General features: G+C 39.3%; 2 protein-coding genes across 5 annotated transcripts; one reads left to right on the top strand and one right to left on the bottom strand.

Annotated features, from left to right (window-relative positions):
- Positions 1-610: 610 nt before the first annotated feature.
- On the bottom strand, positions 611-5,258 carry LOC113129712 (diamine acetyltransferase 1-like). Its single transcript, XM_026305772.2, has 6 exons — positions 4,998-5,258; positions 3,871-3,922; positions 3,703-3,783; positions 2,284-2,385; positions 2,136-2,176; positions 611-1,125 (listed from the first exon to the last, which is right to left on the bottom strand). Exons 1-6 carry the CDS (start codon positions 5,058-5,060, stop codon positions 949-951), a joined length of 516 nt encoding a protein of 171 aa, XP_026161557.1. The 5' UTR covers positions 5,061-5,258; the 3' UTR covers positions 611-948.
- acot9.1 (acyl-CoA thioesterase 9, tandem duplicate 1) lies at positions 4,730-21,056 on the top strand. Of its 4 annotated transcripts, none has more exons than XM_026305743.2 (16): positions 4,730-4,862; positions 8,265-8,359; positions 9,907-9,933; positions 10,660-10,705; positions 11,533-11,703; positions 11,783-11,820; positions 12,110-12,193; positions 12,284-12,387; positions 15,028-15,101; positions 16,232-16,299; positions 16,406-16,517; positions 16,879-16,969; positions 17,272-17,357; positions 17,819-17,906; positions 19,654-19,804; positions 20,595-21,056. In XM_026305743.2, the coding sequence occupies exons 2-16, from the start codon at positions 8,293-8,295 to the stop codon at positions 20,648-20,650; spliced, it is 1,263 nt and encodes a 420-aa protein (XP_026161528.1). In that variant the 5' UTR covers positions 4,730-4,862; positions 8,265-8,292; the 3' UTR covers positions 20,651-21,056. The 4 variants fall into 4 exon arrangements, with proteins under 4 accessions (XP_026161528.1, XP_026161529.1, XP_026161526.1 ...); XM_026305741.1 differs by lacking the exon at positions 4,730-4,862 and adding an exon at positions 6,129-6,303; XM_026305744.2 differs by lacking the exon at positions 9,907-9,933.
- The last annotated feature ends 2,814 nt before the right edge of the window (positions 21,057-23,870 follow it).

The following is a 23,870-nucleotide window of genomic DNA, read 5'->3' as shown; positions in this document are numbered from 1 at the left end:
TGTCACTGTCTGATAAGTCAAAAAATCTGTCTACTTCAAAGACTTCATTAAAGAAACAAGTCTGTTTACAGTCCATGGTCCTTTTAACAATTCAGAAAACTACATATTGAGCAAATCTGCCTTATAGCACATCACAGGATAACTAATTGTTGGTGGTAAACATGCTTGTGTAGATAACAAAAAGCTTTTGGTTGTGGATTTTATTTCAGAAAGCCCTCTTAATGGAAGTTCATAAAAGGCAAAAATCTGTCATCACTGATGAACCTTGGAGCATAGATGGATTAATGATCCAGACAACTGGGCACAGGGTTAGGGGAACCAAGTGGTCATGATTGTTCCTGTGATGTTTAATGTTTTGTTGGAAAGGTAACAAAACCACTGCAATGAGATGCATAACAAAACTGCAAGGATATTGTCTCTGAATAACAGTAACAATAATAGTGAATAGTGTTTCTCTGTAGGTCAGCCCTGTGATTGACTGGTGATCTGTCCAGGGTGGGATTGACTCCAGCACCCCATGACACACTGCAGGATAAGTGTCTAGATAAAAGATGGATGGAAGAGATGTTATTACTCTAGTGCCCAGTGTGCAAAAAGAATGAGACAAGTATTGCAAATGTGATCAATTATTTTATTGCAAACCTAATGATATGAAATGCACCAAAACCAACAATGAATGATTGATGCAAAGGTTATAATAAACATAACTGATTAAAAGAAAGATTATACTATTTAACTGAGAAGTGAATAAGTAGTAGACAGTTCACTAAGATACTTAACTGCACACAAAAGCTTGATACTTTGATTCATAATTTCCCTTTTTAAAAGCTGAATTCCCATGAGTCAACACTGGGCTGAATGGAGAGAAAAACTGAAGTGTCTAACAACTGACAGCCTGATAGCCTCTCGGTCTCTGGTCAGACTCATGTTTCCTCCTCTGGACTTTTATTATTCCTCAGATGGAGTGGCCATCTTGGTGAGGCTGTTCTTGCTGAACCTGAAGAGCCTCCAACCCTCTTCCTGAGAGAGGTCCTCAGCACCACGACGCTTGTAGAACTGGATGGACGGCTCATTGTTTTCTGCCACCACGAACATCATGCCAGTGCAGCGTGTCTTCATCGCCAGCTTGAAGAGGGATGTGAGGATAGGGAGTGAGTTACAGGTGTAGTCCAGTACATTCAACAGCTCTCAAAAGACACAGATTAAGCAAAGCATGTTAAATGTGCAGCACAGGCAGAGTTACCCTAACTTTTGGTCCTTTGTATGAGAATCTACAGACAATTGAGCTCACATATCCCATCATCAGGTATTGTCTTTCATTCAAGCCGTTTTTTTTAGAACATGATTTACTTGCCAAACAGTAGGATATGGATATCCTTTGAGTCTTTTTGTTCTATTTTGCTAAGTATTTACTGATTAAAAAAAAGAGATGATCATCAGCTTTCATCTTGAACTTCTGAGTCATATGAATGCTTGTCAATGTGGGAATCTATCATCTTCATTCTGTCAAATAATCTTTGACTGGTCAAGTGTATTTGTAACAAGGGAAACACTGCCATCACTGGAGAAAACACCACACCTGTTTTCAAAACTTGAAATTGTATAGGTGGTCTAATTATGTCTAATTATGGGAATGGTCCTTTTTGTAATTTATTCTGTCCTGACACTTGCTACAGATAATAGGTAGGTTACCATCTAAATGTGGTTTTAAATGAGTTTTAAGTAAGAAAATAGTACTACTCTTATGCAAATAAGAGAGAGTTAAGTGAGATAAACAGCTGTGGCACTCCATCAGTCATTGCAATTGATCATTACAGAAAAAAAAAAAAAAACATTACAGATGTAATCTGCCATCTATTGAAGCTCAAACAATGTAGAAAACAACAGTAATATGACTTTTATGTTTGTTTCATGCATGTTATTTGATGAACATTATGAGCTCCTAACAGCTGTTTGCTGGGGCCGATATGCGGTTTAAGTCACATGCTTCATGTAGATTATAATTTAGTCAGCAAGTTAGTTTCCACTGCATTTTGTTTCTCATGTGACAATATTGAAATTTGGAATAAAAACAGGTAGAGGGAAACTCACCTGCTGTGTTGTACTAAGAGCTTCGGTTCAGTAATCATACTCACATCACTGAGGTACTGCAAGATCTTGGAACCGATGCCCAGTCCTAGAAAAACAGAAGTGAGAGGAAAGATAGAATTTGTTAATATAGAAGCTTAAAGGAAGCAACCTAATTTTGGACTGGACTAAATTAGCTGTTTTTTTTTTTTTTACCTCTGTACTGATCCATCACATAGAACTCCTCCAGGTAGAGCTGTTTTCCAACCCAGGGGTCATAAGTGAAGTAGTACATGGCAAAACCCACGACCTTTGGATCTGGAGAGACAAAAAATAATAACTAAATAACAAAGACAGTAATAAAATATTTTAATGTGTTACTTTAAAAATGCAAGGATACAGTATATGTGCACAAATATTTGGCACAATGACACAATTCATCTGCATTTCCCACTGGACATCTATAAATGCCATCAATCATTTTTTGAAAACATAAGCCCAGAGATTTTCTGTGGTTTTGTTATCCAGAAATACAATCCAGAAACAAAAACCAACAATGAATTTCATGTACTCATGATAATGTCTGAATTCAGAACATGGCTTAGCTTGTTCGTCTGTGCCATAGACACCCCAGTGGTGTCCAAAAACTAATCAAATTAAAAGTCAGTGCTGAACTGGGTGACATTTTTCTTCCTCAAAATATGTGGGATGCTCGTGCTTTATGTATACCTTGGGAAGTTAGCAAAGTAGTGCAAGCTGTGTGCACGATGCTGACTCTTACGTCAAAGACTAAAAAATGATGGCTGTTTTTACTGTTTGCAGCTTGCTTTTGAAAAAAAAAAAAAAAAAAAAAAATGTAATCCACATATTCTGTGAAAAAGAAACACAGTACCCAGTGCAGTGATGTGGCTTACTAGTGTGTTTTTAATGATTTTTGAACAACAATGTAGGTTTACAGCATAGACAAGTCAGCTAAACTGGGTTCTGGATTCACAGACATTTTGATGAGTACATGGAACTCACTGTTTTCAAAAGAAAATCATTCATCCTATCTTTTCCCCTTTAACTACGTTTGGATGTGCTGTAATTACTGAGGGTGTGTTCTGAACAGATCCTATGTTTGCTTAAAGTAGGAATGTACATGCAGTTGAAAATAGGACTGCTGACATGATGCAATGAGCTGTTTAGCAAATTTGATTTTCTAATACAATCTGAAGCCATACATCATGTTACTTCAAAAAGTATGAGGTAAGCATTAGTCCTGCATCTAAGCTTGTTTACAAAAAAAAAACCACTTTCATCTGAGCAGCTGCAGCTGGATGTCCAATTCTTTATCCAACAAGCTGCAACAGGTTTCAGCTATGACAATATTCACCACACTTTTTAGCCTTAAATATTGTCGGTCTGTGCAAATGGTGGAAGCATTGCCATCACGAGAGCACATTTAGAAATGTTCTACTGGGAAATTAAGGAATTAAATAAACTGTGTAATATGGTAAATGTACATGTGATCTTGAACAGGTTCCCAGTAAAGGAACATGAGATTAATGCTGACACTTCAGCTAAAAATGAAGAAGGCTGCATTTTTGTGTTTTTTTTTTTTAAATGTGAAAGAGGAAGCGGAAAGTTTCATACCATCGCTGATGTTCTTTCCTTGGATTTCAGTGATGATGCAATGGTAAAATGGGGTGTCACCGAATCCGTCCTCAAGGAGATCTGCCAAGAAATTAAATCTTAAAGCACAAGATAAAAATGATATATAAAATGTGCATATAAAGAAATGGTGCTAGGATAAAGACTAACCTTTTTCAGTCAGCGTCACCTGGTGCTCCATCTCTTCATATTTTGCAAGCTCCTGTGGGGGGGGGAAAAAAAAAAAAAAGAAGTTTAGTATTTACATTTAGTATTGGAATTGAAGTCAATCTACACTACAACCCAACCAATACTTTTTTTAGAGTGTAACTAGAAAAAAAATATAAACACACATGAAAATGTGTTTTTTTTTTAAACACAAAAAATGCATCAAGGACACCTTGACATTTTTTAAGAACTGTGACCAAGATATGTACTGAGACATTTTACAGTTGAAAAAACTACTTTCTCCATGCTAAAGTTACAGTGAGTTACTTTAACTCCCTATTTGGCATTAATAAACACTTAAAAAGCACTGTGATGCTTACGATTGTAAAATATCTGATAATGATTTGCTGATATTCCTTATTACACATGAAAAAACATAACGTTTTTGACAAGGACTCTTCGAGTTGACTCTTTGTGATTTTTAAGTAACTGTGACCAAGATATTTTCTGACTGATACATTTTACACTTAAAAAAACCCCAAACCTTTCTGTTTTTTGTGAATACAAGTGATCATAACTACATTATAAAGCAACATATAACTGTTTTTGAAGCTTAAGAAAATTATCTGGAAGATTAAAATCGCTCTGATCATTTTTCAAGCTTCTCAGATACAGTGATTTGAGGCAGCGTTGAGGCATTTGTAAATGGTTATACTGGGGTTTCGAGGTAGCCAGGTTAGGTATTTTCCCACTTTTTACAAACTAAATACGCAAATGTTAATCAAACACTAATCATTTGCAGACTCGGCTTTCTGTGTCTGTGAAGTGATTGCGTAACGTTAATGACATTTCAGGGCCAGGACGGCTGACTAAGCGGAAGTCAATCGTCTAGCGCATGACAAAGCCCACTGGAAGGAAATCCTCCGGACTTTTTCCACCTGCCCCTGACTCATCATCAGTCGATGTACTTCTCCAATAAGCCGCCGTGTGATTTGGTGAGTAAGTATGTCGTCAGAACTGGAATTACAGGTTGATCTGACATGTAAAAACCAGTTCCGCTATGTTGGCTAATTATGATATTAGAGTCGTGTGTGACCCAGGTCCTGGACTGTTGTGGTCCTACAACATACCTTCACCAGTCGTAAGATGTCAGGCACGTCTCTGGGTTCAGCTTTTCGTAATTTATACTCCATTTTCTTCTTTTACTTTTCTTCCCTTTAGTAACAAGTCCTCTGTATGTGAAGTGGAAGATTAGGTATTTCTTCATTCGATCCAGAGTGGCTTTTCTCCCACGGTCAGTCTCTGGTCAGGACGTGTTTTTTTCGCGACAAGGACATCCAGTAAACGCTGCCCTCCCCCGGGTCGCTGCCGATCAACTGCCGTCTGCCTTGTTTACATCTGGACCTTTATACCCGGCACGAGCTGCAAGGCGGTTGGTCAGTTCCACAGCGCTCAGGTTTCTGACGAATCAGCGACGCCCTTGGGCTCTCTGTTATCCAATCAGAGCCCGAGAATTGGTCACGTTCACAGACTGTTTTCATCACGGATTTCTCTCCTCCTGCTGTCCACAGCTGGGTCCTCCATCTTTGCCCTTCTCCCCTTCATTTTGTTTGTCGCCTGTTCGTTTATTTTCTCTCTCTATTGTGTGTTTGTTTCCTTCTGCTGCATGTGTGAATAATGTGTTTCTGGGTCATGTGACTGGAGGAGGGCTGTCCTGGATAATTTCTTTATAAACAACAAGTCAAAGTTTGGGTCATTTAAATTTTCCAATTGTTATTGTAAAGTGTGTGGCTTACTGTCTCAATGGACTCTGAAATTAAACCATTCCACAGCCAAGCAAATGCTGAAGACATCAAATCGTTCACAATGACTTTACACTAAATTACAACATAGCTGAAATTCCTAATCACAAGATCTGACTGGTCACTTAGACACAGCCCAGATCTGAGTTACGCTATAGAGCCCAGTCAGTTCACCTTTGGCCTACAGGTAAAATCTGATCCCACGACTCTGCAGTAGGCAGAGGAATTGCAGAGTGTTATGGGGTAACAGTAAGGTGGATTAAACACCGCTAAACAAATAGGGGTCATTTAAGGGTTAAGGTGATTCTGGTGAGCGAAAATTCATGTCGGGAAAACATTTCCCCGAAATACCCCCGAGTCTTGGCGAGCTAACTCCAAACATAAGAAGGACGTGCCTGGCAGACCTCACGCAGGGCAGGAACTCTTACACACAAAAAGTCTGCGTCATCAGGAAGTGGGAGTGGTCTGGAAACCAACACGGAAATCGCCCTGTGGTCTTGACTGACTGGAACCTTGGCCTCGCTCTGAGCAGAAAACCTATAACTTCTCTTCTGCTTTAAGCAGCTAGTCTGTTTTATTTGGACCCCTGACATTTAGACTCTGTCATCCAAGTCTCTACAATGCTGTCACCGAGGTCAGTGTGACTGGTAACCTGGTTCGAAATTGAGTTTATCCAAAGCTAATGTTTAGCATAGTTGTTAGCTGCTTGGTGCTGGGAATGGCCACTGTCCTGGTAAAAAACTTGTGTCAGTAATTTGTCCTTGTATTTTAGCTGTAGAGGGTTTAATCCCTGTATGCTGCATACATAAGAAAGCAGTCCTATCTGTGAATAATTAACCAGGTACAGCAGGGTGGGGATGTATTGTATAAGTTACATAGAGGGTGTGTCATGTTTCTGAAAAAAAAAAAAAAAAAAAAAAAAAATCCAATACCAAGTAATACTTGATCAGAATCAGAAATATGTCTCTCTATCAGCCGATTTCAGGCTGGTTCTGAGTCAGGTTGTATCTCTGCTCCTTATCCATCTTTTCTTTAAATGCAGGGAAATAAGGTGCAAAGTTTCTGTCTACCTGTCCTATCCTCTCCTCTCTTTTGTTTCCTCTCTCATTCACTTGGTCACTGTCTAAAAATGTCAAAATTCAATCTGTTTAAAGTCTGACTGGGCATAACCTGTGCTCAAATGTGCACAGTGTTTACTATAGTAGTGTGGATTAACTAATAATTGTGGTATGAGTACAGGTTGGCAGTTCTGGAGTTACTTTCAAGTTAAACCGTAAAGAAAGTAAATGGTTTACACAATGTTATGTGAAAACAATTTAGGTCACAGAGAGGCTCATAACTAATTACCTACTTGTGGTTTTTCATCTTATAGGCCATTGTTTTCTATTAAGATGTCTTATCTTTCCACTGAACTTGGATTCACTGTCCATGAAAGCAGCTCCTGCGCTGTTGTACAGTTGTTAACGGGTGCTGCAGTGCTGATGTAGAGATGTAATGTTCGAGTAGGGAATCTTTCAATTCTTTCAACAAACTGAGAGAGGGAGCCCTAATGTATTTATTTATTTATTTTATTTATTTAATTAATTTTTTGTAGGAACATGTCCACCAACTCACTGGGGTGCCAGGTGCTTTTTGTATCAATCCAAATGATAGAAAGGTACTCAAAACAAAAGTCTGTTAACACCAATATTTTAGGCTGAAGGGGAAATGTAAGAGAAACTAAAATGGGTAAAAGCAGTAAAATCACTGTTCATAAATAGAATAAAAGGTTTACTGATAAACAGTATTTACACTCACTGATACTGTAATGCAGATTTACAAATAGCATAACAAGGCTAACATTTTTTTACATCAATAAGTGGGTCAAATATAAAGAATTACTGCTAGATCTATTCATAGCATTTTTGGATAGTTGAAAAAACATAGGCCCTGTGATGGACTGGTGACCTGTCCAGGGTGTACCCCTGCCTTTCCCCCAAAGAGAGCTGGGATAGGCTCCAGCAGATCCCTGTGACCCTGGTTAAAGGAATAAGTGGGTATAGATAATGGATGGATGGGTGAAAATACATAGTATTTCATGAATTCAGCATAGGTTAGGCATGTAAAATGTTGATTTGTAATTTTATTTAATTTGGTAGCTACAAGTGTTAAACTGAGGTAGTCAAATAAAAGGTTGAAATCTTAAATGGAAAGTGTAAATGCGGAAGTGTCCTTTGCCTCTTAAATTGTGATGGTGGTGAATGAAGAGAAAAGTTTTTTTTGATTTAGGTGAGGTGAAGAATTAAGTCTGCTTTTTGGATGAGTATTTACAGGCTGTTTTAGTCAGATATAGCCAGATATGTAAACCTGCAATGGTAAGTCGATGGATTAGACAAATGTCAAAACCTGTATCTGCAACTATGTTGATGGTCATTTAAACTTTTTATTTTTTGCAAACAAAAACTTAATAATTGTATTGAGAATTCAATTCAATTCAATTCAATTTTATTTGTATAGCGCCAAATCACAATAGAAATCATTTCAAGGCACTTTACAAAAACTAAAACTAAAAACCCAACAATTGACTTTTGTTTTATGTCCTCATGTCTGCTGCAGGTTCCTGCTGCTGCGGTCAGCTGCAACCATGACATCCAGGTCACTCTGCACAGGGGCAGTGTTGAAGCAGGGCAAGGCACCAGACATGGCTGAGGGTAAGATAGCAAGCATGCTACCTGTTTGATTTGATTGGCTTTGTGCTTGTAGAGAAAACCTTACCTGAGTTTTCTGCTTGCAAACATAACTTGGACATTTGCTGTAGTGCCATGGACCAGTCTTTTTGCTGAGTTCCTGAAACTTAAAATTGTTGCAGAGTTTGTGCTTCTAGGTTCAGGCATTTCAAAACATGACATCAGCTCTGTGTAGGCAAAAACAAGGGGCCCCATACATAGAAAAGCTGCTGGCACAACATCATACAGGGAAAAAAAAAAAGAATTCACTTTATGTGCTGGAGGTGATGTGCATGAATATTGTTTTAGTCAAAAAAACTATTGTTGGCACAACATAACAACCCTGGAGACATAAATCAGCAAAGGCCAGTCAGAGGAAGACTGGAAGGAGCATGAACTCATCAAACTCCTTCGTTCTGAACACACAACCTGAACCTGCACGAAAGGCTGAATATAAATATAAAATACAAATTTGTCAATCTAAGGTTTTTTTATCCATTAGAACAAAACCATCTTAATGTACTGCTTTGAACAAAAAGTCTTTTGTTTCACTACATCGATTTTGTTGAAATTTATAAGTAAACTTGGACAGATGCTTGTTGTACAATTTCCACCCTATCACAAGGACAGCAGTGACTTTATAATATATTTATCTCATATAAATATTCACTCTAATCCTTTGTACAAAAACATTCTTCAGTGAGGAAGTCTGAAAGCACTTGAATATTTTTTTAAACCAGGGGTCTGTTCATCCTAATTTTGTCTCATCTGGAAATCGATGAGTTGAGGTGTGGCCCTGATTTTGCCAATTTCTTTAGAACGCAGCAATATTGTTATATGCAGAAAGTCTTAACGATGAATTATATATTTTCTGTAACAGCTCCTTACCTGTTATTTTTCTTGTATTTTTGGTCTTTTGTAACTTTGTATGTTTATACAATATCAGTATGTGTTGGTTTTGTCTCTAGAACTCCACAGTCTTTAAGTTGTGCTGATGGTAGTCATTTGACTGAAATGTATCACTTTGAATCACCTCTAGCACTATAAATAAATCAGGGAATAAACCCGTATTGGTGACTTGATACTGTTCAGAAAATGTATTTCACAAAAAAATATATTTTGAGAGTTAAAGGAAATGTGTCTGAAACTGGTAAATTATTTACCTCAAAATGAGCCAAATAAGTACCAGTTTTAATATTGAATTTAATGTGTAATTTAGTATTTTGTTGAATATTTTCCTTTATTATTTGTAGATGAAAATTAACCTAACCAAGTATGTGATGAATAATGATTTGTACAGTTATTGCACATTAGGGAAAATTTCACCCTCTCAATGCTGAAGTCATGGAAATTACAATGCGCCCATTGCAATCATTGCTCCTTCAAAGCCCTATGAGCATAGCCATTTATACATTGTGTTATGATTTCTGGTGTTTCTGGTGCTGATTCTGATTTCTGGTCCCCTCCTGTGTTGAAATACCTCCCCTGATTTTTCAGTCTCTGCCTCTTTAATAATTTTTGTTTCTCCACAGGAAATCCACTTTTTCACGTGTCAAATGGTGTGTGTTGGTAAACCCAGACAAAATCCAGTCAAATCCACCTGATAATTCTCTTCTTGTTCTGTTTGCACAGTAATTCTTCCTGCATGTTTTTACGCTGACTGTCCATCAATTCTCTTTTACCTGTTTCATGTACAGCAGCTTAATGTGCATCTGTTCTGCCTTTTAATGGATCTGGACTTTATTTCCACCATGGCTGGGAAAAGCCTTCCTGCAGCGTTCATTCATGGCATCTCTCTAATTTTCTTCTTCCATCTATGGTGCTGAGTTTCAGTATTTTGTTCCAGCTTATTCCCAAATGATCATTTTCTCCATTTGACTGTTTTATCAGTTATCGTCTTACTGTTTGAGCCTCTCTAACCCGCAGCCTTCAGAGAAAATGCAAGAACATTTTGTAATTTAACTATTTTCAGATCACTTTAACTTTGTAAGAGTAGTACATTTGCTACATATCTATGAGACGGAGAAATAAGTTGTGTCCTTTTGTGTGACATTTACCCCACATTGAAAAGAAATTCAGTGTCTTTACTGCAAAGATCCAAACACATCAGCTAAACTTATAGTACACGACTGTTCTTCCTGTTTTCTGAAAGCTGCAGCTGGAAAGACAAACCTGTGATAGTATCAAAATCTGTTACACAGCTGTGACTGAGACAGTGTGAAATGTGCAGCCTTGAACAATAACAGATAAATACCAGATTTGACTGTTTCGTCTGTGTTTTTTAGTGCGGAACAGGCTGAGAGAAATCGTGGGAGCTTCCACTAACTGGAGGTATTGACACATCTGTCTCAATACACCAAGAAAACATTTTGTTTTTTTGTTTCTTTTACATTCAGAGGATCACCAGGGACATTGGGATGTCTGAGATCCTGTTATTTTATCTAACAGTTTGGGTTGCTTTGATATGTTTTTTTTCCAATATTAACATGTTTTTCTGTACTGAAAACTTGTACTTGTATTTGTACTTGTACTGCAAATACAAACATCAGGAGCTAAACCTTTGTTTACAACTTCATTTGTTTTTATTTATTCACTGTACTTACTTTTGAGTTATTTTTCTTTCTTTGCTTTTTTGTTGCTTCTGTTACTTTTGTGTAACATTATCACTGTTTTTAGTATCTATTTGCATGGAGAAAGAAAAATTGATTAGAGACAAATACTTAAAATCAGAAACAGTGTTATCAATTCAATGTAATTCAGACAAATTTGTGAACATTTTAGACTTTTTGCATTGTACCTGACTCAGAACTGCTCCCTCTCCTTCAGTAATTAGAAAAATAAAGAAGAAAAAAGCACTGAGCTGCTCTCATAGGAACTATGCCACTTTTATAACAGTATGACCCTCAACATACACTGTTTGGGAAATCAGGAGCGTAAAGTTGAGCATTACGTTGTGTTCACAAGTGTTTGTCATTGCTTTGGATTGTTGCAATAATAATAAACATACATTTTCATGAAAGTAGATGTCTATTTGCCCACTGTTGTGTTAAGAGGATTAAAAACTCCTAAAACTTGTAAAAATACATAGAATGAGTAAAAAAAATCAATATAGTATTGAATATAATATTTAGTGATCTGTTGTGTAATTTTGTCCACAGTGACCATCAGGAGGCCATGGCAGAGCGTGTGACCCTGTTGTCCAAATTGGCAAAATCTCAAAATGACCTTCCAGCCAAGAGGATGGAGGACAGCTACCTGGAGGTCCACCTGCCACTGGGGTCTGAGCCACAGCTCCGAGAGAAATACCTCACCTTTCACAATACTGTGAGGTAAAAACACACACAGTCGAGTCAGTTAAGCCAAAAAGACTCACACCAGCGTTACGCCTCATCCTCTGTCTCTTTTCAGGTTTGGCAGAATCTTGGAGGACTTGGATAGTTTAGCAGGTATCATAATATATTTGAAGACAAGCACACTCAAAAACACTTTAAACGGTTAGATTTGCCTATTGGGAGATCAGTATAGAACTATTTACACTGGATTCACCTGTTTTCTGTGACCCAGTGTTGGTGGTGTTTATACATCACTGCTGGGTCACTGGATGAAACAAACACTTATCTTGTGTGATTTTCTACCCATGTGTACTGAGTAAATTTACCTTAATGTTGTGTTGATGTCATGTTGAACCAGTAAGTTTATGCTTTCTAACATTTTCTTTCTCATTTCTCTCCTCAGTCCTCATTTCTTACTCTCACACCTATAATCCAGCAGTGAAGAGGTCTCCACTGTCTATTGTCACTGCCCTGGTGGACAAGATTGGTGAGAGCATCTCACATTTACTGTACAGTCAAACCCAGTTTCAGGCCTGGATGCTGACTCTCATATTCATCTATCTTTTTTGTGTGTCAGATATGAGGCAGCACATTGTCTATCCTGACTGTGACATCAAGTTCACTGGTCATGTGACGTGGGTGGGAAAGACCTCTATCGAAGCCAAAATGCATATGTCACAGGTAGAAACACTTACCTACCTATCATGCTCACCTAAATACATGCAATATGCACTCAGTTGGCAGTTTATTAAGCACACCTAGCTATATTGAACATGGTCTAATGCATCAGTAAATCCTGCAGAAGCTTAAACTACATCATTGCAATTTACAAAAGGATTGAATCAGCACCTCTCTAAAGCAGTTTCAAATCTTATCACTTTCATGTACAGTGGATTTATGGAAGGACTCTTGGATTATACTGCATTTCTTATTTAATCAGAGTTTCTGTGGGACCTTAAAAAGTCTGAAGTCCAAAAAAAGAGTTTGTATTTATCATTCTGTAGTAAAACTACAAAACCAAACTATCTTGGAACCAGAACATTTGCAAACTTTGCAGCCTGGTCAGAATTTATGGGAGAATAATTGACTTGTATGAGATGAAACATGACTGTTTCTGTTTCTCAGATCAGCCTAATATGGAGAGGTTCAGGCCTGGAATGAAAACATTCAGCGTTCAACATTTAATGCAGTACATACAAATCTAAGCCACCGAACCATGTGCAAGAAAGGGCTCTAACACCACCCACTCTGCACCAACTCCTGCATTACTGGGGAGTGACCTCCTGACATAGAAATTTTGGGATTTTTACCTTTATTTATTTATACATTTTAACTAGTATCAACCTGAAAGTAGTTAAGTTCTTTAATTTAACTAAAGTGGTCTAAAAAAGGTCTGACAGAGTCTTAGTTTTAACTTGTTTAAAGCTGAAACCCTGTTTATAAACTGGTAACTGAATGTATATATTGTTATGCATGTGTTCTGGTTGTGTCTCCTTTAAAAAAAAAAAGTCTTATTCGGCTGCAGTGACACAGAATGTTACCATGTTCAGAAACCCAAATGTGCTTAAAATAAGCATGCACGAGAAAAACTGTTGCAGTCTCACCCAGTCAGTGAGGGTGAGTCAGAGGGTGGGAACCAAATAAAGTACACAAACAGGAAGCCTGAAGGTGACATTAGCTTTCATTTAGATGAGACAACACAATGTTCTTGGAGAAACTGAATTCTCACTTTTGAAACAGACTGGAGGCAAAACTTGAATGAACAGACAAAGATAGGTATTACAAAGATAAGGTAAAACAAACAATTTACATCTGATGACACAGGAGGCCAGCTTCAAGGCCTAGACATTGACGCTGGGATTTCCAGAGGGCAACCTGGAAACCAGTGCTGCTCATAGTGGCTGTGGAACCCAGAGTGTAGCGTCTGCTGTTCCAGGATGTGATAATAAAACCACTGATGACGTGTTGGAGGCAGAATCTGTCAGGAGGTCGGAGACATGGAGGGTGGCATCAAAGGCAGAGACCCTCTGGAAGGCAGAGACATGAGGGTTGGTGTCAGTGGTCGAAACCCTCAGGGCGCTGTTGATGTGGAGATCAGTGTTGGAGCAGCAAAGGCTTGTTAACTGCACAGGGAAAGGTGCTAGTATGACATTGCTTGATCCAGGGATAAAGACTTAGCTTGACAACTGGGGCTGGTGTGGCATCAGAGTAGGAGGCTGACTCCCAGGAAGGAACTGACTCGGGGTCAGAACAGTATTTTCACTGACCTGTAGACAAGAACATAAGCAGGCAGGGCGTCAACAGCTATGACTGTCCCACACGCAGGCAGATAAAATAAGATCATCTTTGTTGGTCCATGAAGGGAAATGAAAGGAGATGGACTGATGTGACGTTGGTGGGCACTTGGGATCAGACGCCAGAGCATGAATAAACATGATGACAGTATCGGTGGTCCCCTCTGGAATACAGGAAGCAAGCGTCAACATGGGCAGCCACTTCTGGACTCCAGGAGATGTTGATCCACTTGGAAACAAGAACTATGGCTGAAGCTGTGTATCGACCCCCATGGAGACCGGAACAAGAGCTAAGGCTGTGTTGGTGACCCATCCTGAAACAGAGACAGGGGCTGACTCAGGGATGGGCAGGAGAGGGTTCTGTGCAGCAGAGGCTCCAGCTGGTCAGGCAGCTCAGCCTCTGGTGCTCAGGTGGGCAAAAACATAAACAAGGCAGACAGAACTGATACCAGCAACAACCTGAAGGGACTGTATTCTCAGAAATCTGGGCTGTGACTACTATGAATTGTGGCATACCAGACACTTACATCAACCAGAGGCAGTCAGTATGACATCTTCATATGGGAGCAGGTGGATAATCCCTCAGTGGGGTCAGTGGTTGACTTCGCTAGGCCGTGAAAACCTTGCCAGATTGTACGTTACAAAACAATTAGGCTTGCAGGCTAAGAAGCAGCACATAAATTAGGTCGCTTTAGGTCACAGAGATTGAGAACAAACTTGACTAAAAGTTCTGATTACCCTTCAGCACTAAAATCCGTGAGCAGAACTAGAGCTTAGACTAGCTTATATGAGAAAATACTAGTGCTAGAAGGTAAAAGAGCACCACTACAATGACCGTCTGACGACTGGTTAGGGTGGACTGAAGGCTTAAATACCAAACAACAGAAACATCTAAAGAGGAAGAGGTGAAACTAATGAGGGTTGGTAATAAGCATACAGGACAAAAATGTTGCTGACAAACAGGTAAGTGTCAGGAGCTGGATGTATTATGTACGTCTTATGAAGTGACTCTTGTCTCGTCCTCCAGTACTGTGATGGAGCTTATGCCCCTGTTCTGGATGCTACATTTGTCATGGTGGCCCGTGATCCAGAGAACAAGAGGTAGGACACTCAGCAGAGCCTCAGGATGAGTTTTATGTTTGCGGCGTCCACAGATTACACTTTTCACAAAAGGAACATTCACAAAGAATGAATATGAATTTAGAAGAGGAACAAGTGGTGCTGCCAGTTTTTAAGAATGTCAGTATTTTGTGTAACACAGAGAGAATCAGTCTTAAGCCTCTTTACACTGCCCCTTCAAGGTGGGAGATTTGTGCCATAGTTCAATTTTGCTGTTTGGTATGACAGATACAGTACCAACATGGGAGGTTAAAGTTGACCCACCAAAGTTTCATGACCAGCAGTGCTATTTTTGCCAAGTCAAGTGTGCCCCATCTCTTGTATAAGCAGAATGAGGTGAGTGCACAGGCAGGCATTATTTTTTCACGTGACGTCATATGTCACGACAAGAATCATATCTCTAATACCAGGAACTGAGCAGCTCTGTGAAATGACCACAGTTTAGTTTAATTGAATTGGTCCCACTCTGAGTTCTAAAGTACTGGGGGTCTGATTGGATCCTTACATTTACTAAATAGTATCTTCCAATTTTTTCCTGCTTTGGTGTTTCTCACACAAGCTTCTTCACAGATAGATGGAGAAGAGGAGCTGGTCGCTCTCAAATTCACAACAATTCAACAAATTTTTATAGACATACTTTCATAGATATTAGATTTAAGCACTACATAAAGCATTGGGATTTTTTTGCTGTGTTCATAGCAGATTGTTGGCATATCTGTATGTTTGTGTTCTGATTGTTCAACTCAAGTTTCCTTTTTTGCATGTATGGTTAATGATTATTTTGCTTGACTCAAGTAAAACAAAACCTCCTCTCTGCTCCACTCTGTCTCACCCCTTCCACCCACCCACACTGTTTGTGTAGAGGAAAAGGGGCCATGTCATTAGACAAAAAGTTAAGAAGGTCTCTGTTTGTGTAGCTTTAGATGATACAGGGCCGACTCAAGGCATCTCTAATATTAACACGTATGTCGTTTGCAGGGGATTTACAGTACAGAGTGTAGAAGCAACAATCATCATTTGTAGTGACATTCACTCTCTGTATGAGTCCACAAACTGTAACCTTTTTATTTCTCTTTTGTTAACTTAATCCTCTGTGCTACTGTTTGTTTCAGGGCAGCATTTGTAAATCCACTGAAACCAGTTGGACCAGAGGAAGAGAAACTTTTCCAGGAAGGAGAAGGTATGAGATCATACCCTAGGTCATGCTATGCCAAAATAAAATGATCCTTCTTAAGCCAGCATTTTTTGTTTCTCTTTTCCATGTACTGTGTGCCTGTGCTTTCCAGCTAATAAGTCCCGCCGTGTGGAGCTGAGCACTGCGTCATTGCTGAAGGTTGCTCCCACAGATGAGGAGAGGAAAATTGTGCATAATCTGTTCCTCAACACCCTGGATCCAAAGTATGACTGAGATTTGACCTGCACTGAGATTTTCAACTTGGGAACAAAATCTAAATAAGTCTTTTAAGTTGTTACTACCAATATTTACCAGCAATTAAGCTCTTCATCTGTTGCTTTGTAAGGTTAGTTGTATAACCTCATCGTAGTGGATTTCTGTGATGGTGAAGTGTTCAGATCTGGTGATTAACATTAGTGGTACAAAACAAAGTGTTAAACTGCCTGTTAATGTACATCAACAAAAAGTGCCCTAAAAACAGCTCCAAAAATGACTACCAACATGTGTTCAAGATGGATTGCATATAAAATGTGTATAGTAACATCTGATTTTAGGTTTTGTTGTACTTTCTGTCTTTTCCTCCAGGACAGTCAGTTTCCGCAGCAGAGTTTTGCCTCCTAACTCAGTGTGGATGGAAGATGCAAAGCTGAAAGGACTGGAGATCTGCCACCCTCAGGTGAGAGGAAGGAAAAGCTGGAGGTATAAAATAAAACCAAAGGAATTGTTTGAAGCTGGATGTTTCTACACCAACATTAATTTTAAGATGTGATTTACTGCATTAAATAATTATACAAAACTTTATTTTTTTTCAAACGAAAATTTTTTAAAATCAAAAACGTTTTTTGAAAAAAAACTTCGAATAATTGTGACCAGTTTAAGTTGAATGTATGTCAATAGTTCATGTACTTGATTTTTCACTAGGTTGGAGTAGAGAAATATCATGAATCTGTTTTGTTTCTGTCTGTATGTGTTTACCAGGAGAGGAACATCTTCAACAGGATATTTGGTGGTTTTCTGATGAGGAAGGCCTATGAGCTTGGATGGGCCAATGCCTGCTCCTATGGGTTAGAGATTTTTAGATTTTAAGATTATGTCAGATGAAGAAAGGATTCATGCATGATCTAATCTAAAGGTTCAGTCATAGCAACTGGACTTTCAGTTTTTTGAGTGGAAACATTTCACCACCCATCCAAGTGGCTTCGTCAGTCTGAGAAAAAAGCTGGACTGGAACCTCCAATTTATCTTACAGGTTTGATTGGAAGCCTGGAAGCTTCTCTGAAGGCACTTGGATTGGTGGTGAAACGTTTCGACTCAAAAAACTAAAAGTCCAGTTGCCATGACTCAACCTTTAGATAACTTCTCCTGGACGACTGAGAATCTTCACAGACATATCCATGATCTAACGCTTGTCCTTTTATACCCAGGGCCGCAGAGCGGGAGAAAGGATGTATTATTATTCATGCATGAAAGGATTTGTGTGCTACAGCATTTATAAGCAAAGTGTCTTTCCCTTGATGTCCTGCAGAGGATACCGACCAAGTCTGGTGGCTGTTGATGATATTCTCTTCCAGAAACCTGTGGAGATCGGTTCTCTGCTGCTGCTCTCATCACAGGTCAGAGACTGTGTGTGTTTGGTGGGTTAAAGCACTCTGTGCAGCCAGCTTCTTTAGTGTAGGCCAAAGATCACCTGTGAGGTAAGAAGCTCCAGTCTGTAACACCACTGTAAAATCAGAGTGGACTGAGTGTTGTAGCTCAGCAACTCCCAACAGACCATGACAGCTTCTGCCACACATCACGTCAGTTTCAGGCATCACATTCTCTGAGTTAAAAGTCAAACTCTCCTTTGTATCACAGCAGAAATGTAAGCTTAGAAACCAAATAGTCTTAAATCAGGCTCTTCAGCATTTAGATCGGGTAGTTTGTGAGAAATATGTCATATTAACTAGACCTGTTATTTCAGTGTGTCTAATCTTAAGTCAATAAAAGGTTCAGATTGGATTTCATATCTACTGTTAACCTTTGAAACTCTACTTTAGGTCTGTTTTTTGTCTATACTTGTCTATACTGTGTGTCTCTTCTCTTTTTTATTTTTCTGAACAATGCAGAAATCTCATTTTTACTGCTGTTAAGAACAGCTCTGACATGAATTTGTTCAGACTTGTGGCTCCAACGTTTTTTCCAAAGGCCAAAGAACCAAAGACCTCTATTTATTTTGCCAAAAAACAGCACATGAAGCAAAACAAAACTTCACGTTTGTTCAGAGTCCTTAATTTTGGGTCCATTTTTGAGCCTATGCATAAAAACAGGTGGTGTCTGTTAAGGCGTTAAATAACTCATGTCACAGTCAGAGAAACAGTAACTTGAACTGAATGTTCACTATATTGAGTCTAGGTGCTATAGGTAGTTGGGAGAAACCATATATGTGTATCTCAAATGTACATGTGCAACTTGTTCTGCTCCCTCCAGGTGGCCAAAAACACAGGCTTAAATTTAATTACTTCTTTATACAAATGTATTTTTTTTAAATAAATACCTGAGATACTTTGATAAGTGACTGCTGGCTCTTTAAAAACAGATAAGTTGATTTACTAAACATATTTATTCATTTCTACAACTTATTCAGGACAACCTTCTATAGAGCAGATATATAATCTCTCCAAGATGTTTTGGGTCTACCTTGGTAGATTTTACGAGTTGTATTTTTTTTCAAAAATCCTCATTAGAGAGGCTCCCAGAAAGCATCTTCATCAGGTGCTTAAACCATCTCACATGGTTGCTGGTTAATGTTTGTGCTTCTCACCATCAAATTAGTCTGTTCTTTGACATAGACGGAGTCTGAGTAGATTACTGAATGTGGCTAAACATGTCACATAAAATTGTCAGGATAACGAGACAAAAACTACTTCCAGGCTGTGGAAGAAAAGAACAAATGATGAACAGCAGCACAGTCTCCAGACTCTCCAGGTGAAGAGTGAAAGCAAAGAAACCTACAAGTGCAGAACATTTGTGGGAACTTCTGCAGCAGTGCTGTCTATCCCAACAATATTTGGTTTCAGCTGGAGAGACAGTGATACAGTGTGTTAGGCTGCTGGATGATGCAAATATTTTGAATATATTTACAATATTTATATACAAATATTTAGTGAGACAAAAAGATTCAATGATTTTTTTTTTCCCTTCAGATGTTTATTTTTGTTATGCCTTTATTTCATTAATATTGAGACATTACAATGAACTACACCTTATTGTAACAACAGGAAACCCAAGATGGCCTGCCAAATTTTAACCAGTAGTGAATATGTGTTGATCTTCTGACTGATTTTTTTTTTTTTTTTTTTTTTTTTTCTCTGTGCTTTTCAGGTGTGTTACACACAGGGGAAACACATCCAGGTGCGTGTTCATAGCGAAGTGTTTGACCCACTGACCCAGCAGCACAACACCACAAATGTCTTCCACTTCACCTTCATGTCCGACCGCGATGTCCCAAACGTTATCCCAAAGACGTACGGAGGTGAGCCATCACCCACTGTGACACTCAGCAGATACTGATTAATTTTTCTGCAAAGAAAAGTTTTTGACATCAGAACAGTTTGAGACATGCACAGACATAATCATACTTCTACTACTTCATTTTTGTTAGGAAATCTGATTTAGTTTTCTTACCTAAGCAAAACTCCAAAATAACTGATATGTAGTGTTGTTGCTGAAGGAAGTGTAGCTCAGCACGAGATTACAGTTCCTTTGTAATGTATTGTGGCAGAGCCCATATTGTTTAAAGCAGTAGGTGGATTTTCACCAGCTTGCTTTACTCTTAAGATTCTCTCTATGAACCAGGACAGTCTTGCTAGTGCTCTGGCTCTTTGAGTCTTTCAGGTGTTCAACAAAAACTGTAGATCTGAGAGAAGCTGAAACTGTTGATAAATTGAAACGTAAACGTTAAGAGATCAAATTTGGCTGGATGACTGTTTTTAGATTTACATTGGAGAGGAAGCAAACAAAAGTCTGGGGAGTGGCTAAAAGTTGAATAAGCTATGTTATGTTACTGAGTTCAGAGAATGAAACAAAGACACTGTTATTTACACACACATATGTATTGGCAAAAAGGACAAGGATAAAAATCTTTTGTGAAAGTTGATTCTTATCCTGAAGAAACAGTCAAATTAAAGGTCTTTTTATGATTTTTTTCTCGTTATTTAGCAACAAACAAATAAATTCCCCAAATAAATTAATAAACTGTTCCAACAACTGTAAATATGCTCCCATTTGAAATGTTTGATGTTGGTGTTTTGTGGTTTTCACAGAGTCGATGTTGTACCTGGATGGAAAGAGACACTTTAATCAAACCGTGGAGTGCTGACGGATCAAATCTGCTGCCTGTCAAAGTCATTGAAAAACTGTTTTATACATTTTTATTTTGTTTTTCTATGTTTCACTGTCGCCAATGAAAACAAATACCACCCAGTTAGTGTTTACAGCATCACAACAGTCTGATTGGAGAAAGTGAAGGAACAGTTTTGTGACCTTGCTTTACTGTCCTATATTGCTTATTTACTGGATGCATGGCTATACTTTAAAGTGTATTACATTTTTTATATTCCACTGCCGCATTCACGCACAAACGTTTCTTTTTTTCTTATTTGAATAAAAAACTTTATTTGGAGAGTGTCAGATGGATGTAGCAGGAGGGCAGTGTCATCTTTCCGGCTTGAAGTTGTATTTTCACTCAAATGCAATAAATGTTTTTTTAATCTATCTTAACTAAATGCTTCTTCTTCTTCTTCTTTTCCTTTCGGCTGCTCCCTTCAGCGGTCACCAGGCATCATCTGCCTCCATTCAACCCTATCCTCTGTATCCTCCTCACCCACACCAACTATCCTCATGTCCTCCTTCACTACATCCAAGATCCTCCTCTTTGGTCTTCCTCTAGGCCTCCTTCCTGGCAGCTCTAACCTCAGCATCCTTTTACCAATGTATTCACTGTCCCTCCTCTGAACATGTCCAAACCATCTCAGTCTGGCTTCCTTGGCTTTTTCTCCAAAACATCTAACATCAGCTGTCCCTCTGATGTCCTCATTCCTGATCCTATTCATTCTCGTCACTCCCAGAGAGAACCTCAACATCTTCAGCTCTGCTACCTCCAGCTCTGCCTCCTGTCTTTTTCTCAGTGCCACTGTCTCTAAACCAGACAACATTGCTGGTCTCACCACTGTCTTGTCCACCTTTCCTTTCATTCTTGCTGACACTCTTTTGTCACACATCACACCTGACACTTTCCTCCACCCGTTCCAACCTGCTTGCACACGTCTCTTCACTTCTTTTCCACACTCTCCGTTGCTCTGGACTGTTGACCCTAGGTACTTAAAATCCTCCACCTTCTTCACCTCTACTCCCTGTAACCTCGCCGTTCTACTTGAGTCCCTCTCATTTACACACATGTACTCTGTTTTACTGCGGCTAAGCTTCATTCCTCTCCTTTCCAGAGCAAACCTCCACCTCTCTAGATTTTTGATCAACCTCCGATGACTATTCCTCCCTTCTCTGAGGACGATTACAGCAAACTCCTACAGAAAATCACTATGCTGGAAACTAAAGTGCAAAGGTTAGAGATGAACGTGGAGATAAATGGACTATCTGGGAAAGAGGACACTACTCTACCATAGTAGCAGACAAGAGCATGCTAGTATACAGCTAACTAGCATTAACAAGACCAACTAACAGGAGGGTTGTGTCCAGGTAAATAAAACTACTGGTATCAGTTGTTAGAATAAGGGCATTGTAAATTGCTAACTGTGTTATGAGAATTGTCATTTTGCAGACAGATTTATGTAAAGGGTGTAACCAGGCATGTCATAGTTGAGGAAACCCAGGTTTTCTGTGCAAATCACCAAGACATGTAAATGTATGGATGTGAACTTTGTATGAACTCTGAAGTTAACCTATGTTTCAACTCTCCCCTATTGTGTAAAGTGAGACGGTGCCTGGAAGTCATGTAACCACCTCCAGATATAAATTAAAGTGTTCTGAGCGGGCTCGTGGCTGCAGCCGGGGATAGCACCAAGTGTGCATCTCCTAAAAGTCACGAGCTCAACCTAGAACAAAGAAAAGAAAGTCTCTGTGTAGATGTTTGATTAGAACCAACATCAGTCCTCCCTGGAACGCTCTCGGAGCAAAGCCAAAGACTAAATCAGGACAAGCAACAGGCAGAACTCGGCGCCCAGAGATCTGTGATGCGACAGGCTGGCCAGCATTATCATCCTCCTCAACTCCTGTGCAAAGGAAAGCACAGCCATGGATAACAGCTAAAGGGAAAAGGAGCAACAAAGCTCCTAAGGAACCAACTGTACAGCTACAAAATAGGTTCACTCCACTACTGCAGGACCCTGGATCTTCATCTGATTGTTGCAGAAAATCCAACTCTGAAAAACCTCGTACTACACACGCGGCAAGTCATAAAATTTAATAATCTGCTATACACAGTAAGGTCGCTAAATGCAGAAGTTTTTATCAGTGGACCTCTACCACCAGTCAGAGGAGGAACTGAGAAATTCAGCAGGTTACTAGCACTGAACACATGGCTTTCAACTGCATGTGATGTCCATTCAGTACATTTTATTGACAATTTTAACAATCTCTGGGATTGCAGGCATCTTTTTAAGGGAGATGGATTGTCCGTAAATAAATCAGGAGTAAAAGCTTTCACCTCCAACCTATTTTTCTTCCTACGCCACAATCTTCCCTCTGCCAAGGACAAGATACGACAGGAATCTGCCAAGGACAAGAGGGGAATCTAAACAAAACGAAGAAACACCAAAACATCCAAAGCCAACACTCTCCCCCGAATGCTCTAACATGGAGAGAAGTCAGAGCAAAGATGAGGAGGCCATACCTCCTCCACTAGCAGACACTGTCTGTGAGGATTCACTTCCCACAACCCCGCAAACCCTACCTAGTTCACCATCTTCCCGGGGCATCCTATTTCCTATCACCAAGAGCCTCGCCAACCTGATGAAGCACATCACTACTGGGCCCAAACTGACCTCCTCCCCCAGTGTCATTTTCACCCCCAGAAGCCCCTCAAAGCGGCATGCCCCACCATTCAGTTACTGTGCTCCTCACTTGTGAAACAAACTTCCTGAACACCTGAGGTCTGCTCAAACTGTCAGCTCATTCAAATCAGGACTGAAAACACTGTTGTTTACTGCTGCCTTCAAATAATTGTTCATCCTTGGTTTTCTTAATGTGCTTTTATGTCGTATTTTAATTTACTTTATTTGATTTAAATTTATTTTATGTTAAATGTCTTTGTTTTTAGATGCTCTTTTCAATGCTTTTAATGTAATTATATGCCTTGTAAAGCACTTTGAATTGCATAGTGTATGAATGGTGCTATACAAATAAATTTGCCTTGCCTTGCCTTGCCTTAACCCGGGCTGCGACCGATCCGGTATGAAAGTCGTATTTGTGATTCACGTGTTTGATTTGGCTGAAATTTTATGTCAGATGCCCTTCCTGACACAACCTGGCATTTACCCGGACTTGGGACCGGCACATGAAGACACTGGCCCCTGGCCCCTGTG

The sequence above is a fragment of the Mastacembelus armatus genome, unplaced genomic scaffold (assembly GCF_900324485.2).
Source record: "Mastacembelus armatus unplaced genomic scaffold, fMasArm1.2, whole genome shotgun sequence".
Classification (NCBI taxonomy): Eukaryota; Metazoa; Chordata; class Actinopteri; order Synbranchiformes; family Mastacembelidae; genus Mastacembelus; species Mastacembelus armatus.
This window is presented reverse-complemented; position numbering and strand designations above follow the sequence as displayed.

What these genes read in the sequence shown, in the direction of transcription:
- acot9.1 (XM_026305741.1), top strand. An exon ending in ACTTTTTCACGTGTCAAATG is followed by an intron (nt 9,934 to 10,659) that starts GTGTGTGTTGGT and finishes TGTGTTTTTTAG; the next exon opens with TGCGGAACAGGCTGAGAGAA. An exon ending in CCAAAATGCATATGTCACAG is followed by an intron (nt 12,388 to 15,027) that starts GTAGAAACACTT and finishes CTCGTCCTCCAG; the next exon opens with TACTGTGATGGAGCTTATGC.
- LOC113129712 (XM_026305772.2), bottom strand. Translation starts at nt 5,060, where the DNA reads ATGGAGTATAAATTACGAAAAGCTGAACCCAGAGACGTGCCTGACATC. An exon ending in ACATCTTACGACTGGTGAAG is followed by an intron (nt 3,923 to 4,997) that starts GTATGTTGTAGG and finishes CCCCCCCCACAG; the next exon opens with GAGCTTGCAAAATATGAAGA. An exon ending in AGGAAAGAACATCAGCGATG is followed by an intron (nt 2,386 to 3,702) that starts GTATGAAACTTT and finishes TTGTCTCTCCAG; the next exon opens with ATCCAAAGGTCGTGGGTTTT.